The sequence below is a fragment of the Bombus terrestris genome, chromosome 13, assembly GCF_910591885.1.
Source record: "Bombus terrestris chromosome 13, iyBomTerr1.2, whole genome shotgun sequence".
NCBI classification, from domain to species: Eukaryota; Metazoa; Arthropoda; class Insecta; order Hymenoptera; family Apidae; genus Bombus; species Bombus terrestris.
In genome coordinates, this window is record NC_063281.1 from 13,281,545 (window position 1) to 13,295,666 (window position 14,122).

General features: G+C 38.4%; 1 protein-coding gene and 1 long non-coding RNA gene across 2 annotated transcripts; one reads left to right on the forward strand and one right to left on the reverse strand.

Annotated features, from left to right (window-relative positions):
- Positions 1 to 302: 302 nt before the first annotated feature.
- Positions 303 to 9,420, reverse strand: LOC100649230 (potassium voltage-gated channel protein Shaw-like). The gene is made up of 7 exons (XM_003400261.3): positions 9,192 to 9,420; positions 7,240 to 7,634; positions 5,786 to 6,238; positions 3,351 to 3,638; positions 2,535 to 2,744; positions 1,145 to 1,327; positions 303 to 576 (listed from the first exon to the last, which is right to left on the reverse strand). The coding sequence occupies exons 2-7, from the start codon at positions 7,534 to 7,536 to the stop codon at positions 337 to 339; spliced, it is 1,671 nt and encodes a 556-aa protein (XP_003400309.1). The 5' UTR covers positions 7,537 to 7,634; positions 9,192 to 9,420; the 3' UTR covers positions 303 to 336.
- Positions 9,421 to 10,050: 630 nt separating this feature from the next.
- On the forward strand, positions 10,051 to 11,062 carry LOC105666397. The gene is made up of 3 exons (XR_002308293.2): positions 10,051 to 10,200; positions 10,391 to 10,517; positions 10,870 to 11,062. It is a non-coding gene; the product is annotated as an uncharacterized LOC105666397 (long non-coding RNA).
- The last annotated feature ends 3,060 nt before the right edge of the window (positions 11,063 to 14,122 follow it).

The window sequence follows — 14,122 nt, forward strand, 5'->3', positions numbered from 1 at the left end:
ATCGAACTAAATGAATTTTACCCTGAGGATTTCGCGCCGACGTTCACTGCTTATTCATTACGCGCCTTTTCTCACCTATTTTCATTTTTATTCCAACGCGATTGATCAATCACCAATTTGGTAAATAGGTCGGTTATTCGAAGGTATGGCTGTGCCATCTTTAGATTTGCGAATCTGTCACTTTAGTCAAACGGTTCTAATTTCGACGAGGTTTTCTGATGAGATCATTGATTCTACGTGAATAATCTAATTTATGAGAAAGCGTGTCACTCGTATTTAATAGGGAAATAAATAGAGGAGAGTAATTAAATCGAATTTATTTATGCGCATTAACTTTTACATCGTTTCCAACGTCTCTGGCACAATGATGTAAGTATGAGGTATATCTTTGGAGGTTCCTGTAAACCAACTTGCCTTTTTACCCTCCTCCCTTTGATACGTATCATACGTAGCCCCATCAACTGCTGTGCCATTTTTCACGGGATTGGTGGTGGCAAGGTGAGGAGAATCCACTCTGTCAGAATTTATGGTCCCCGTGACGGTGGATTCTTGCGGCAAATTTATCACGATATTAGGCTGTGTAAGAGGAAATACCAACAAAAAAGCATGAACAAGTTGCTTTGAAAGTGTAATTAGTATACACATTGTTATTAATATATTTGTGTTAAATGTAGGCGGTCTTTACACGGTACTCTTGCATTTTGCATTTTGTTTCCTTTGCGAAACACGCTCAGACAGCTCTTAGCGGGGACTGCTTTCAGCATCTGGCTGCTTTCTCATAAATTGTAAAAGGAAACCTCCTTTTCCCTCACCGGAATGTCTAATGCGTTAAAATCTTGTTGCAGCTTTATTTATTAACTGCACGGCATATGAATCGTGTCGGAACGGGGTTTGCCCGTTGCACCTTTACGAGCATTCAGGTTCCTCAATATGCAAATCAAATGGACGCGAACGTAGAGTGTCTCGTTATTAATTAACGACAGTTCTCTGGTGCATCGAAGATTATGTAATTCAATTTTATACAGTAATTAAGGCAGCCAGTATTCTTTTAATTGGTCTATCGCTTGTAAAATTTACCGATTTACTTGTTACTAACAGAATGGCATCACTGCATACCTCAAATTATCAACGTATAGCACATTACCTGCAGATTGAAAACATTTTCCAACCCTATGGTTGCTGGTCTCCGTCTTGGTGACCTGGACGAGGTATTGGAAATAAGTTGAGATTGAATATCGTTGGCATCTGGGTAACTCAAACATCTCGATCGTCTTGGCACTTCCGCTGGTAGCACTCTTCGCCTTTGTTTCGGTAACTTGCTTCGAGCCTGTAACAATTTTTACATTATTTCATTAATTTTTACGATTTCTGCTTTATTTTTTCTCTAAATTCGTCAAAAGAGATTCTATCAAAATCGACGACCCAACGACTGTGACCTTTCCTGGTTAGAATTATTTTCCAAATTATTTCAGTGAGATTCATGCTCGTTTCATCGATACGTTCTTCCTCCTTCGTGTTTTCGTTACTCTCCTGCCAGTATCCTCGAATATGCTTCGCCAAAATGAAAAAATCTACGAAGCGGTTGAAATAAAGGTCGTGCAATCGCGAAACGTTTAATTTTCACGATGTTTTCAGCAGAACTTTCCGAATGCTCGACCTCACGGACGAAACTTTCGAGTTTCCTTAAACTCACGGGGTTTCAAGTAGCGAATGCTGGCCTAATCTTGACAGAGATAAAACGTTTAATACCCAACTTCTTAGACAGGTAACGGTACGATGTATAGACTCGCGAGTTCGCCAACATCGAACTTAAAATATTCCGTTGTCGATTAATTGAATGGCGGCGTCGATGCGGCGTGTATCGAGTACGCGTATCCCCGTTGCTCTAATGGCGGTATAAAAAATTGACACCAGGGCGAAACTTCTTCGCCGGATAGAAAGTTTCAAATTGGCTAGCGAAAAGTGCAAAAGTTTGCATGTTGCCAGGCTGAATGGACTCCCGCTTCCGTGTTCTTGGTGAACACGTTATTCAGCGTACAGGAACTGGTCCCCGAGCCAAGGCAAGTTAATCTGATGAAAAAAGGAAAATCTTCGCGCGTTACCTTCGCGTCAACTTGCTGTCTCGTTGAAAGAAACTGTGTCTGACACGAGGTTTATTAAATATTATATATGGCTTAGGCAAAAGTTACTCAGGCTTAAAGCAAAAGAATTTTATGGTTGGCCCACGAATTTGTATAAAATAAGGCATTTAATTGACTTTAATTTAAATAAATTTGATTCGTGGTTTCAGGTTTTAAGTAGCTTAATTTGAGTAATCTTTAACTTGAGAATATTAAAAGAGGGAGAGTTTAGGAAGAGCGTTGTCTTGCGTTGTGTCAGTGAGTACTGGCGAGCCTTCCATATATTTATTTTATTTTCCCATTCCATTTTTCTATCTGTCCTGAAATAGCGCGGTATAAATTCGTGCATATATATGTATAACATATTTCAAAGGAGAAAGAAGAGGTCTAAGCTTTTGAGAATGTGCTACGAACCTGCGTATGGGAATAAAACATGGAGAAGTTGCTGACGATAACAGGAACTGGAAGAGCGATAGCTAGAACGCCCGCAATAGCGCACAATCCCCCGATGAACATTCCGGGAAAGGTTTTTGGTGTCATATCGCCGTAACCAACTGTCGTCATGGTCACCAAGGCCCACCAAAGACCGTGCGGTATGCTGTCGAAGTCGTTATGCGGGTTCTCCTATCAGTCAAACGAGATGTATGAACGATCGTTTTAAGGTTTGTGATTTTGAATAGGAACATTTAAGTTTCAAAGGGAAGAAAGGACCGCTTCTAAACACGAAGATATTGTTCCATATATTCGTGAAACGATAATGCATTGTACTTGGCATTTGACGGTAAAGTAACGAGTTACTACGAGTATACATCGGTATGTTGCTGTTACTGTCAAAGATAAATGAAAAATAATGCCTGTATGGAGAACCCAAGGAGAACTTGTTTTATATTCCTACAAAACTATATCCCACGAACAAAGATTTACACGCGGTCTTAATCCTCTCCTCAAATTAACTTGTTCAAAAAAGTAATCAAGGAATTCGAACTGAAACGTTTGCACTTAGTGAAAGTTTCAATATCGATCGTGCTCGGAGATCAAAGCTTCTCCCGAGCTAAGCTCGTTCGTAGTACTTTAATATTTTAACTCCTTTTCCAATTATTACGTTCCAATCGTCGAACTTACACAACCTGGAAATCTTGCACCTGGTATACTCTCGGAAAGCAAGTGTAAGCACTTTTCGAGAAGTGCACTTTCGAGGTGCCAATTCTCCTTTTTGCGCAATCAACTTACTTGAAGACGTTCTGCGTAGAAGATGAGACTGGCGAAGACGACGATGCCTAGAACGAGGAAGAAAACCAGCAACGCCAATTCCTTGGCTGACGCCTTGAACGTATGGATCAGAATCCTAAGTCCTGGGGAGTGTCTCGTCAACTTGAAGAGCCGCAGGACTCGAGCTATCGACAGAATCTCGAGATACAGGCTGGACTTGGTAAGGAACTCCGTGTAAAAGCTCAACGTAGCGGTTAAGTCTATCGCGTTCACTGGTGACACGGCGAATCTCTTCAAGCTCGGGCTTACCTGTAATTAAGTCGATCAATGAATTAGACCTTACACGTCAGATCGTGCTACAACATTGGAAATTTTGTTAATTTCTATATCGATACCAATCGAATGAAGAGACACGGGTTTCCTTCTATTCGAAAATTTGCTTTTTCCAACGACCAGATAGATCCCGAGGGTTTCACTGTAGATTGTAAATGAGAATTCAATAATTGCGCTATTGATCACTGCGGAGCGTATGGTTTATGCAGGATTTCGCGTAGAAGTGAAAAATCCTCGGTACTTTGTCCACATCGTTGGTATTTTTCGCACGTTCCCAAGTGTTCCTCGCCGAAAAAAATCAATACACGAAATCCGTATTCCGGCTTTCAAACATCACGCGAAATATAAATTACACAGAATGATCTTTCGCGAGTAGCCTGCAGCGTCATTAAATTTCGTTCTAATATTCGTTTTGATTTTTAAAAGCAAGCAAGGCTTGCTCGACTGCAAGCTATTACTCTGCGACTAATCAAGGTCTAGATGAAATTATGATGTGACAGTTTAAAAGCAGACGTGACATTTCATTTTAGTTCTTGGTAGAAATAAATGGTTTTTAAATTTCGTGGCAGTGGATATTATTTGGCGTACGGTGAAACCGGGCAGGTTATAATTTCCTTGAATTTATACGTGTTCCAACGTGTTGGAAAGCACAGTAGTAAATACAGATACCCAATAAATCAAATAGTACTTTTATAATGTTTTATATACGAGCAAAAACGAGTCCTGGATAAAGGGATAATTAACGAATGATTTGTTACGTTGTTTAGTTGGAAGCAGTAAATCATTTCTAGCCTGGGAGTTTTGCTGATTTACTTCCATAAAAATCTGAAACGCCGTGTATCTATTAAGACACGGAGAAACAAAATCGGTCTTTCCGGTATTGATATATCTTTAAAAAAAGTACAATCGTAAGCTTGACATAACACGTATTCGAGACGGTCGTTAAGTTAATTGAACGTCGATCTAAAATTTCTCAAATATCGATTACAAGTTTTCGCGTACACGTTCTTCGACCGTAATATCATGCCTTGTGTTATTTCTAACAATAATTCTTTTCTTTCGCCGTTAATTCGTTATTCGCGGCAATTCATATTTAAGGCGTTTTATCAAGAAATAGTCGAGGCTGTCTGGTACGTTAATTTATCTGTGTTAGCAAGCTAACCCGAACTAGCTTGCACCGAATTGAATTTGTTTACCGCACGTCGCACGCGCAAAAACGTGCTTTGTTCTAATGTTGTACCATTGTGTTTCACTGGTGAACCACTTTTGCTCCTGTCACTCACGTGCACTTGAAAGGGACGTAATTACATCGCGGGGTTACTTCGTTATTCGCTCCTTCTTAGCTTATATAAAATGCAATAACAATGAAAGCTTGTACGATGATTACATTAAACAGGCACGTTTTATTTGGCTGTTCTACGTTCTTTAAACACAGCTCGAAACTGTTAAAAACTGTCTACCAAAATTTCAAACGGAAATATTTTAATTCCAATTTCCTCGTTTCTAGTACGGTTTTGTGTAATTGCATCTCATATGATATAAACATGTATGAAACTAGGGCAATTAATTGATTTTAATGAGACGTAGAGCTTCACGTGCAGAATACTGCATTAATGATAATTTTATGTCATTTAATGTATACGGTGTCGTAGCAAGATATGTAATATAATTAACCAAATGGTTCTCTGTAAAGCGTTCGATATTTGCTGATAAATGTAATAAAATGTCCACGGCACACCTTTATAATTACAATATTTTTTCTCGCTTCTCACTTGTAGATTACGTTGCAGTTTAGTTGGAAATAATCCTGTACGTTATACATTATACACATACAAGTGTATGATCGTGTATAGAATGATTGATTACTCGATCTTTACCTTTTCGTCTTCTGCGGTACGTTTAATCATTCGATAAATATTTATTAAAAAATTGCATAAAATAAGAGTGAAAACGCTATATATTAATTCTCGATGAAATGAAATTCCAAGGGTTTTAGGTATCAAACGTTCAAGGAGTAATACTTTATTTCAATACTTTACTCGAGAAGAGAAGTGTGGTTTCAAGCTGTCGAATACCATAAATACCCAGCCATCGTAACAACAATAGGACAATTTTCTACGTACCAAACAGCGAAGAGTAATCTCCAAAGTAAACCAAGCGTTGCACGTATGTTCAAGGTAAAAGAGCACCGGATAAGAATCGACGTGATCCACGTATTCGTTGGGTTCGAAATGCAGCGATTCACCGTTCCGTTGATTGTTTCTCGATTGTTTCGTCATCGTGTGACTCTTGAGGCAGAAGCAGAGAACCGAGAGGCAGATGAAAAGTATCGACATACAGGCTATGCACTTGGCCGCGGTGGAGGAGTACGGCTCGTCGAACAGAGCCCAGATCCTTGGCCGTAGCTTTTGCCATTTTGTCAAGGTCCCTCTGTTGTATTCCTCCTCGTAACCAAAAAGTCGCGCGATCTCCTCGTCGCTTAATTTCTCACCCTCTATGTCCAGCTTATCGAGAATTGCCAGCGTTGCTTGGGTGTCCCTGTGTACGCTGTAGGTGCTCCAACAACACGGTTCCACCTGAAATGTATGCATAATTGGAAATTATACGCGCCGGCGATGATTAGAACTTGGCTAATTGCAGACCACGTAATTAGATAGAGTTCGTATTCGAGCTACACATCAAATAATTTCTTGGTCGTGATAATTTTTTGCGTTATTGCCGAGAGATTATCAATTATAATATAACGCTGCCTTAATTAGCGTGGACGGATTTTCGTGGGATCCTCCAGGAGAAAAAAGGATCGGACGAAGACGAAAAGGTTAATTGATACTGATTACGTCATTAATTAAGCAAGAAAGCGCAACGAACGAATAGAAGACCCAGTTTCTACCATTATCTGTGTTTCACGTTGGCTACATAATTATATTTTACGAATGGTAAATTAGATGATTGAAACAACGTAGAAGAGTATAGAAACTTAAATGTGTATTTCGTTTCTCAAGAAATAAAAATGCTCGCTAGAGCACGTTAGACAAATAATCGATAATTTGGAAACAAATTTGTCACATGTCTGGCAATTGGCCGCAACTTAAGCGTATAATCGATCAGAACCCAAAATCAAAGGCTGGATATTTTGTGCAATAGAAACTGTCGTCGGACAAACGTTTCTAACCCGGTCACTCGATAGCAGGCCCGTGATTTCTGCGTTTTGAAAGAGACATTTCCTGCGATATCAAAGCATATTTGTGACCGCGTTGCTAGTCGGGAAAATGGACAGGTAACTAACGTTAATTATGCAGAATCGTTAAACGTTATGAAATAATGCAGTTGCGTTTAGAATCGAATAAACGGTCGCAATAAACGACTGAATAAACGATCAAATCTTTTGATCGTGGTATTCGTGTCTCGTTAGAATTTTAGTGTTAGAGTAAGTGTTCAAACAAATATAACGAGTCACCGATTTTTGTTTCTGTTATCTGCTGACTTTTTTCCCTGATTCAGCGTGATCAGAGTAATCACGTAGGATTTTACACAAAACGAAGTCGTTTCGCGGTTGAAATAAAAGGTAATTGCAAACCTGATTAGAGTCCAGTCCCCAGAAGTCGAGTTCCTCCTCGAAAAGCGGACCACAAACGTCTGTCGGGTAATGAAGCTTTCCGGTACGATAGTAATTCAACACCTGGGCAAAAACGCCCGGATGACGATCGTAAAAGTATTCGTTCAAAATAGGATCGTAATTGACCAGGGCTTCCGTTAAACGCGATAACCTAGTAGCTGGTATTTTCTTCAGAGTAGACTTGTAGGTTTCGTGTCGTACACCGCCGACGTTCAGGATCACCCGGTCGTTCCATCTGCCGTCATCTAGCTTTCTCATCCTTCTGGATTTTCACGGTTCGCATGGTAGAAGGAAAAGCTCGAATGATAACTCAGGCTTCCGGACGGCATTGATATCAGACGCCGAAATGGTAAGAGCTATCAAATAAAAATTTATCGTATTGGTAAAGGAAATAGCTGAACAATTTTCGTTTTTCTTTTCTCTTTTCTATCTTTTTGTCCTTTTTTCTTCTTTATTTTCTCACTGCTATATATGCAGTTGCGGTGGAATTTGTGGACGCAAAGAGACGTTATATAATACAAATCGAATAGAAACGAATTTTACGTAATATGATACTTTCCTAAAAGGAAGTGAATTTTACATAATCTTGATAATGTATATTTTATCTAAGATGCAAGATGAGGTTTTATCTTCCTTTTTCGGTGTGATGTAATGTAATACTGTTTCACTACTGTTACGTAGTGGTTCTTTTGTCAAGGAAATTGTGAAAGAAGCTTGTTTACGGAAAAATTAAATTAAGGTAGCTGATATAGGATAAGAAATAGCGATGGAATAGACTTCCAATGCAATTTTTTAAGGTATGACTTTTGGGATATCGGCACAAATAGGTTCGCCCGTAAAAATGATCCTACGTAAAATTCAATTTGATCCAAGTGTACGTAATAAATTTCAAAGATGCTTTCTTTTACAAAGTCTCGCTAAAATGTTAACAAAATTTGCCGATATTCCCTCAGTTTATGGTTCGTAATATTACGACGTAAGGAACGTGGTTATTTCGTCTATCAATACTATTAACCATATGAAGCTGATACTTTGCAAACAATCGATAAATTTTGCAAATACTTCATTCTTTACTTTACACACTGTGCAAACACACACCGGACACATATACAAAACGCAATGTACGCATCTACCTGTACATCGAAGAAGATGGCACAGACGTATGCATATTCTCGTATTTTATTGCTTGTTAGCAGACGTTGGATCAATATTTTCATATTCCTATAGAAGTCGAGGATGTTGGGAAGGCAATCAATATGTACTTTGCGTTATTAAATTTACGATGATGAGAAGGGGTAGGTTTTCAAATGCAGCGTCGCGCAATTACGCTCGCCGTGACCACTGATTACTCGACATCTAGTTTTCTATTATATATAATCTACGTGAAAGAAGACCGAAGTGAGTATTACAACACCCTTGGGAAAGATTGGCCGTCGGGAAAAACTGATTGGAAAATAGGTTGGAAATAAGAACCGTTCCAGGGGGAAATACGAGCCGCCCGTCAACTATGCAATTTGGACGAAGCCACGTTCAGTCAAACGTAAAATCCTTACATCTTCTTAATGGTTTTTCCGTAGACTCGAAGGAATTTTAATTTTGAATTTTCCTTTCAGTATTTTGTCACTGAATTTTCTAGTTGTATGTTAATGATACGAGTCTATAGTATGCTGTGTTACAGTATAGCGTTAGTTAGCTTTTAAGAAATTCGATGCGCTCTCCATGCGGTGTCAAAAATATATCGGAACTTAAACACACACGATCACTACACTTTACACTCAATCAGATCTTTCAATAATGGGTGTCTAGTAAAATTATCGTTTCCACACATTAAGCACGAACACACAAGCATTATGGCAAATATACAATGTTCGCACTAAATTTATTTTAATAAAAGATAAAATAATAATCCTCACCAATTATATACTACGCATCTATTAACCATATTTTTATGACGATTTAAATAATACGTACAATCTTATATCCTATATCTATCTACAGTCTATAAGAGAGATCAAAAAATTATTCACACTTGAATTTTTTTTTGCAATTGAAAATCACATAGGATCAGAACGATCCACTGGCGGAGAAAATGTCGATCGTTTCACCGCAGTCGATCCAAGAACTCGAGTTCCACGGAGAAGAATAACCCACGAAGCAAACGCGATTTCTCGTTCTATAAATTCGACACTGTTTATTTGCGTGGCCAGTCGCGAACCTTCAAGTTCCATCGACACGTGAACCGACGAGACTGTTCCATTTTAGAAACGAACTGAAAAATATTTATTTTCAAAATGTCGTTCATTCGTGTGAAAATCAACTAAGTGATAACCATTAAATTCTTCGGTATGTCGAATGTAAACGTGTTCGATCTAGTTCGATATATTATACGATTAATGTGTAAATTGTATTCATAAGGGTGTACGCTTTTATGGAGTGACGATAAGCAGAGTTTTGCAAGAAGGAGATGAAAGAGCAAGATAGAAACCATGAAAGGTGTAATATAAACTAATGAAAGATCAAAGTGTTCTGTGGTATACAGTAGTCTACTAGTATTTCAGTACTGTCTCCGTAATTTATTTTTCGTGAGATACATCTTATGTAACCGGTTATAACAATTCCGAGTAAGTTTTACTAATAATAAATATATACTCTAAATTTCATCTTCAAGTTATTATCACTGGTTTTTACAATTTTTATCATATACCACTGTATAAGTATTTCGAATCTCGCGCGAGAATTTGATTGGAAGAGGTGCTGTTGCGCGCCGACCAATCAGGAATCAACTAAGCGATGTTACGTCGCGGGACTTCATTCTACAGTCGAAAATTGTGGCATCAATGTGTACCTCTCCACTTCAACCGCGTCACCTCAACTACGTCGTAATTCCACCGCTATCCTGTTCCTATTATACGCTACTATTAGGTTCGTTTAATTAATACGCATTTATTTAACGATTTATTAGACATTATTATACCGAAACTCATTAGTTTTTCGAACTTTTGTTGGTTCACTTTTTGTCGATCGACCGTTCGATTCGCTTATTGTCTCGTTTTAATGTAACCGGTTTCAATTTTACACATTTATGTCAAATATTCGGTTCTCTCTTGCACAGATAGCCGGTTGATCACTGAAACGAATTCGAAAGAACAGAAATTTATGGACGCCATGATAGTTAATGGTTAATTCGATGGCTGTCAAACGGATTTGGTGTTCGATTCGCTGTAGTAAATGCAGAAGCAGTATGTATACGTTTATATTGTTTCTTTGTTGAACCATGAGTAATAAGCATTTGATGTACAACTATTATATGTCACGGAGATAAGTAATTCGTACTAAATTAATTTGCCATACAGATCGAATAGTTCAACGAAACAGATTCTTAATAGATTTTTAAATTTTTGCTTATAATCTTGAAGTATCTTTTTTTTGTACCTTACTCATATTTTAAAGGAAAATTTAGTTTTAGTTTTAACTACTATTAATGCTGTATTATAACAATGCTTTATTGCAATGGTTCTAATTCAAACTCGTCTGTAATTCAAATTACTACACTCCCTCTGCGGTTGAATATGATTCCTATGTTCTCCATAGCGAATCGCAGAGGGCGTAAGAAGCACGTCGAATTTTTTCCAAGTCGGTATTTCAGAACGTGACACACAAAGCGTTATTTAATGTCACCACTGACGTGTCACGTTTATTCTACCGTTAACATTCGGTGGAGATACATACATTGAGCGACATCTGTTATCAACCACCGTTTTAAATCACGAAACGTCTGACCTCTATGCAGAAGACCCTACACTACAAAAAGATTATCGGAGATCGTGAGACCGCTACTAACAACTGGACCAAAACAACGAAACGAGACGATGCATCTTCCGATGTCAAGAACAATTGTGAACACACGCGACCGGGTTGTTTACTCGCAGGCGCACAAAAACTAGGATAGAATATGGCCTGTCGGTTCGTTGAACGCTATGTATCACGCAAGCGAAAGCGTGCTTCGGAAAAACGGATTGTTAAAAGAAATACAGCCATTACACGATTAAAAGTTATGGTCTTTGCGACGATGTCAATATCAATGACTAACCCGTTGCTCCACGATCTTTTTGGTAAGTTTGTAAATCTCCATTTGATTAATAAATTCACGAAGGCTTGATAATTAGAATCGGGCACACGCGATGAGTTTTTACTGTCAGTAAAGAGCATCGAAGAGCAGCGAAAAGCTATCAAGAGCATTTACTCTTAATGAACTTAATTTATCAGGATGTTGATTACAGTTATTTTGTAAAAATAGAAAAATAGTTTTTTTCTTGATAGGCTTAGTATGCAGCCGTTTTTCGCGTGGGTGTCGTTGCCTCCGGATACTGGATGACGTAAAACGCGATCCTTTCTTCTTCTTCGTTTTTTCCTCTTTTTCCTTTTTTTCTCCTCCCTTCCCTCGCAATATCTTTCGACTGATACGGTTTTTTTCCAGATTGGCAATCCGTCAGCTCGTAGGCGGCCCGTGATATGTACCTACTGTACTTTTTGTGGGGAAACGATGACGTTGATACGTTGTCGTTAGCGAGAAACTTTCCTTTCTTTGATGCAAGCCGAATCAATCGCGACGAACGATCGTTGTGTAGGTATATGTAGGTTTTGACATAAGTTGCCTTTACTCTTTCTTTGTCGTTCGTCGAATATTTGGAAAGGTTTCGTTTAGAGAATAGTAGTAGAAGAGGATTATTATATAGGTTTTCATGGGATGGATGTTCGCTAGTCAAATGGTTTTTGCACTTCTGCCTCGTGTTTGTCGGGTCTATCAGATATTATTGTCGCGTATAGTCCACGATAGCTCATTTTTTCTCTACTTTTTCTCTACTTTGATACGTGTAATTTGTCAATATAGACATTAGACGAATCGAAAGATTTATAATTTTCTTCCAGACAATTTTTGTTCCATAAATTTCATTTATCATTACTGTGAATGTTATCTATAATAATACTATATCCAATTAAATCATGATATTATGGATCCTCTGTTCCGCCTCCAAAATTTTGAGATTGTTAATTTGTCTCGCATATTTGAGTCTATATCATATGCATACCATGAAAGTGTATGTGTTATCTTGAATGCAAAACAGCGCGAACGTGTTAAGAAGCATACTACACTTGTTGGGACAATCAATATCTCGTATAATTCCTTCACCAATCGGATTCTCGTTAATTTCACATTCCCCAAGAAAGTACCCGTTCCAATGTTCTCTAATTACCTCATTACACATTGGAAACAGTCAAGTAGGAAATAAGGATGGAATTAATTGTAATATTTGTACTCCCGAATCGAGATCAATTCAAGTATGGAAGTTTCGCTTCGTTACTTCGTATCACAATTTTCTATATTCTCTATATCTATTTTCTATGGAACGTAGCTCAAGTTTTACGAAAATATTACCTGAAATTTTTAAAACACGTGGAAATTTAATACTCGATTTCCTTGATATCAGAAAAATGTCACTTGCATCCTGGTCACTTTGGTTGTAGTTGTCCCATGTCTCAAAATATCTAGAAAGCGTTCGAACCTATCTCGACTAAATCCTAAATTATTTAAAAATATTGTTTCTACCTTATCCTCTTTGCTCGCGATGCGTTTAAAACTTTTCAGTCGGGTTGGAATCTACGTACAGTATAGTTGATCTCGCGAATGCTTATTCCGAGAAAGTTCGCGTTCACGATAATTGCAGCGTGTACTTGAAGCATGATATCGACTCGCGCTCCATTTGCACCCTCTGTTAGATCAAGATGCTAGATGAGGCTTAAATACGCTCGGAACTTGCGAACCTTAGACTTTTCCCCCGAGCTTCTATCGCTAACTAAAGACTACGAAAATGTTAGCAGCGTAAACGATTCAGGGTGTGTGAGCACGAAAGAAAGGCAAACAGGCAATCGGAGAAGCCCGTGCTCGACTTCCACCCCTGTGAATCCGTCGGCGGGTAACGGCCATCGCGATAGCCTGTCTCAATTTCTTCCATGCAACCACTGCCATCTCCGTCATCCATTCATCCCTTCTCTAATTCTGATACTCTCCCCTGGACGAACGTGGCGTTCACCCTCGCCGCGACGATCAGTCTTCGAGCTTTTCTCTCTCTATCTCTTCCTCGGTCTTTTCCGTTTCCTTTTCATCCCACGACCTTCGTCGAGAACACTCGCAGCAGCGAGTCACCACGGGGTAAAATTCATCGTTATACAGTGGAATATTTGAGAGAATCGACCTGTCCGTACATATAGTTATGCAAAAGTTCTAGCGCATCCGCGATGGTGATCTCACCATGATTACCAATCATACTTTTGGGAAATATTTCCGCGTGAGGTCATTTAGAAATGAATTTTTAGATATTTCCTTCACGTTTGTTATACTTTACAAATTTGTTGTTGGAAATATATCGGTAGATAGACGTTGTAAAACAACGAAGGAGAGACAAAACGAACCAATCTCGTCCGTTTTAACATTTATACGCGGTTTAACGTTCGAACGTATTAAATTTTCCACCTTTTGAAAATATTTTGATTAGGAAAAATTGATACGGGTGAAGCGATACGCGAAAGTTGGATACGGAAATATCTGAAAACCTAATATGTATATTATATAAGAGAACGCATATAAAAGCAAGTAATATTGAAAGAAAGTGGCAATAGTAAGGGGGCGATAGTGAATGATGAATAAAAATATAGCAACTTCATAGGTTAACGATTTATTCATTTGTTCGGAACAAAGATAGATATATACTTGATCAATTCTTTCCTATACATACATCAACGCTTCCTATATTTTTGTTCTATTTTTCAACACATTTTTATCGAC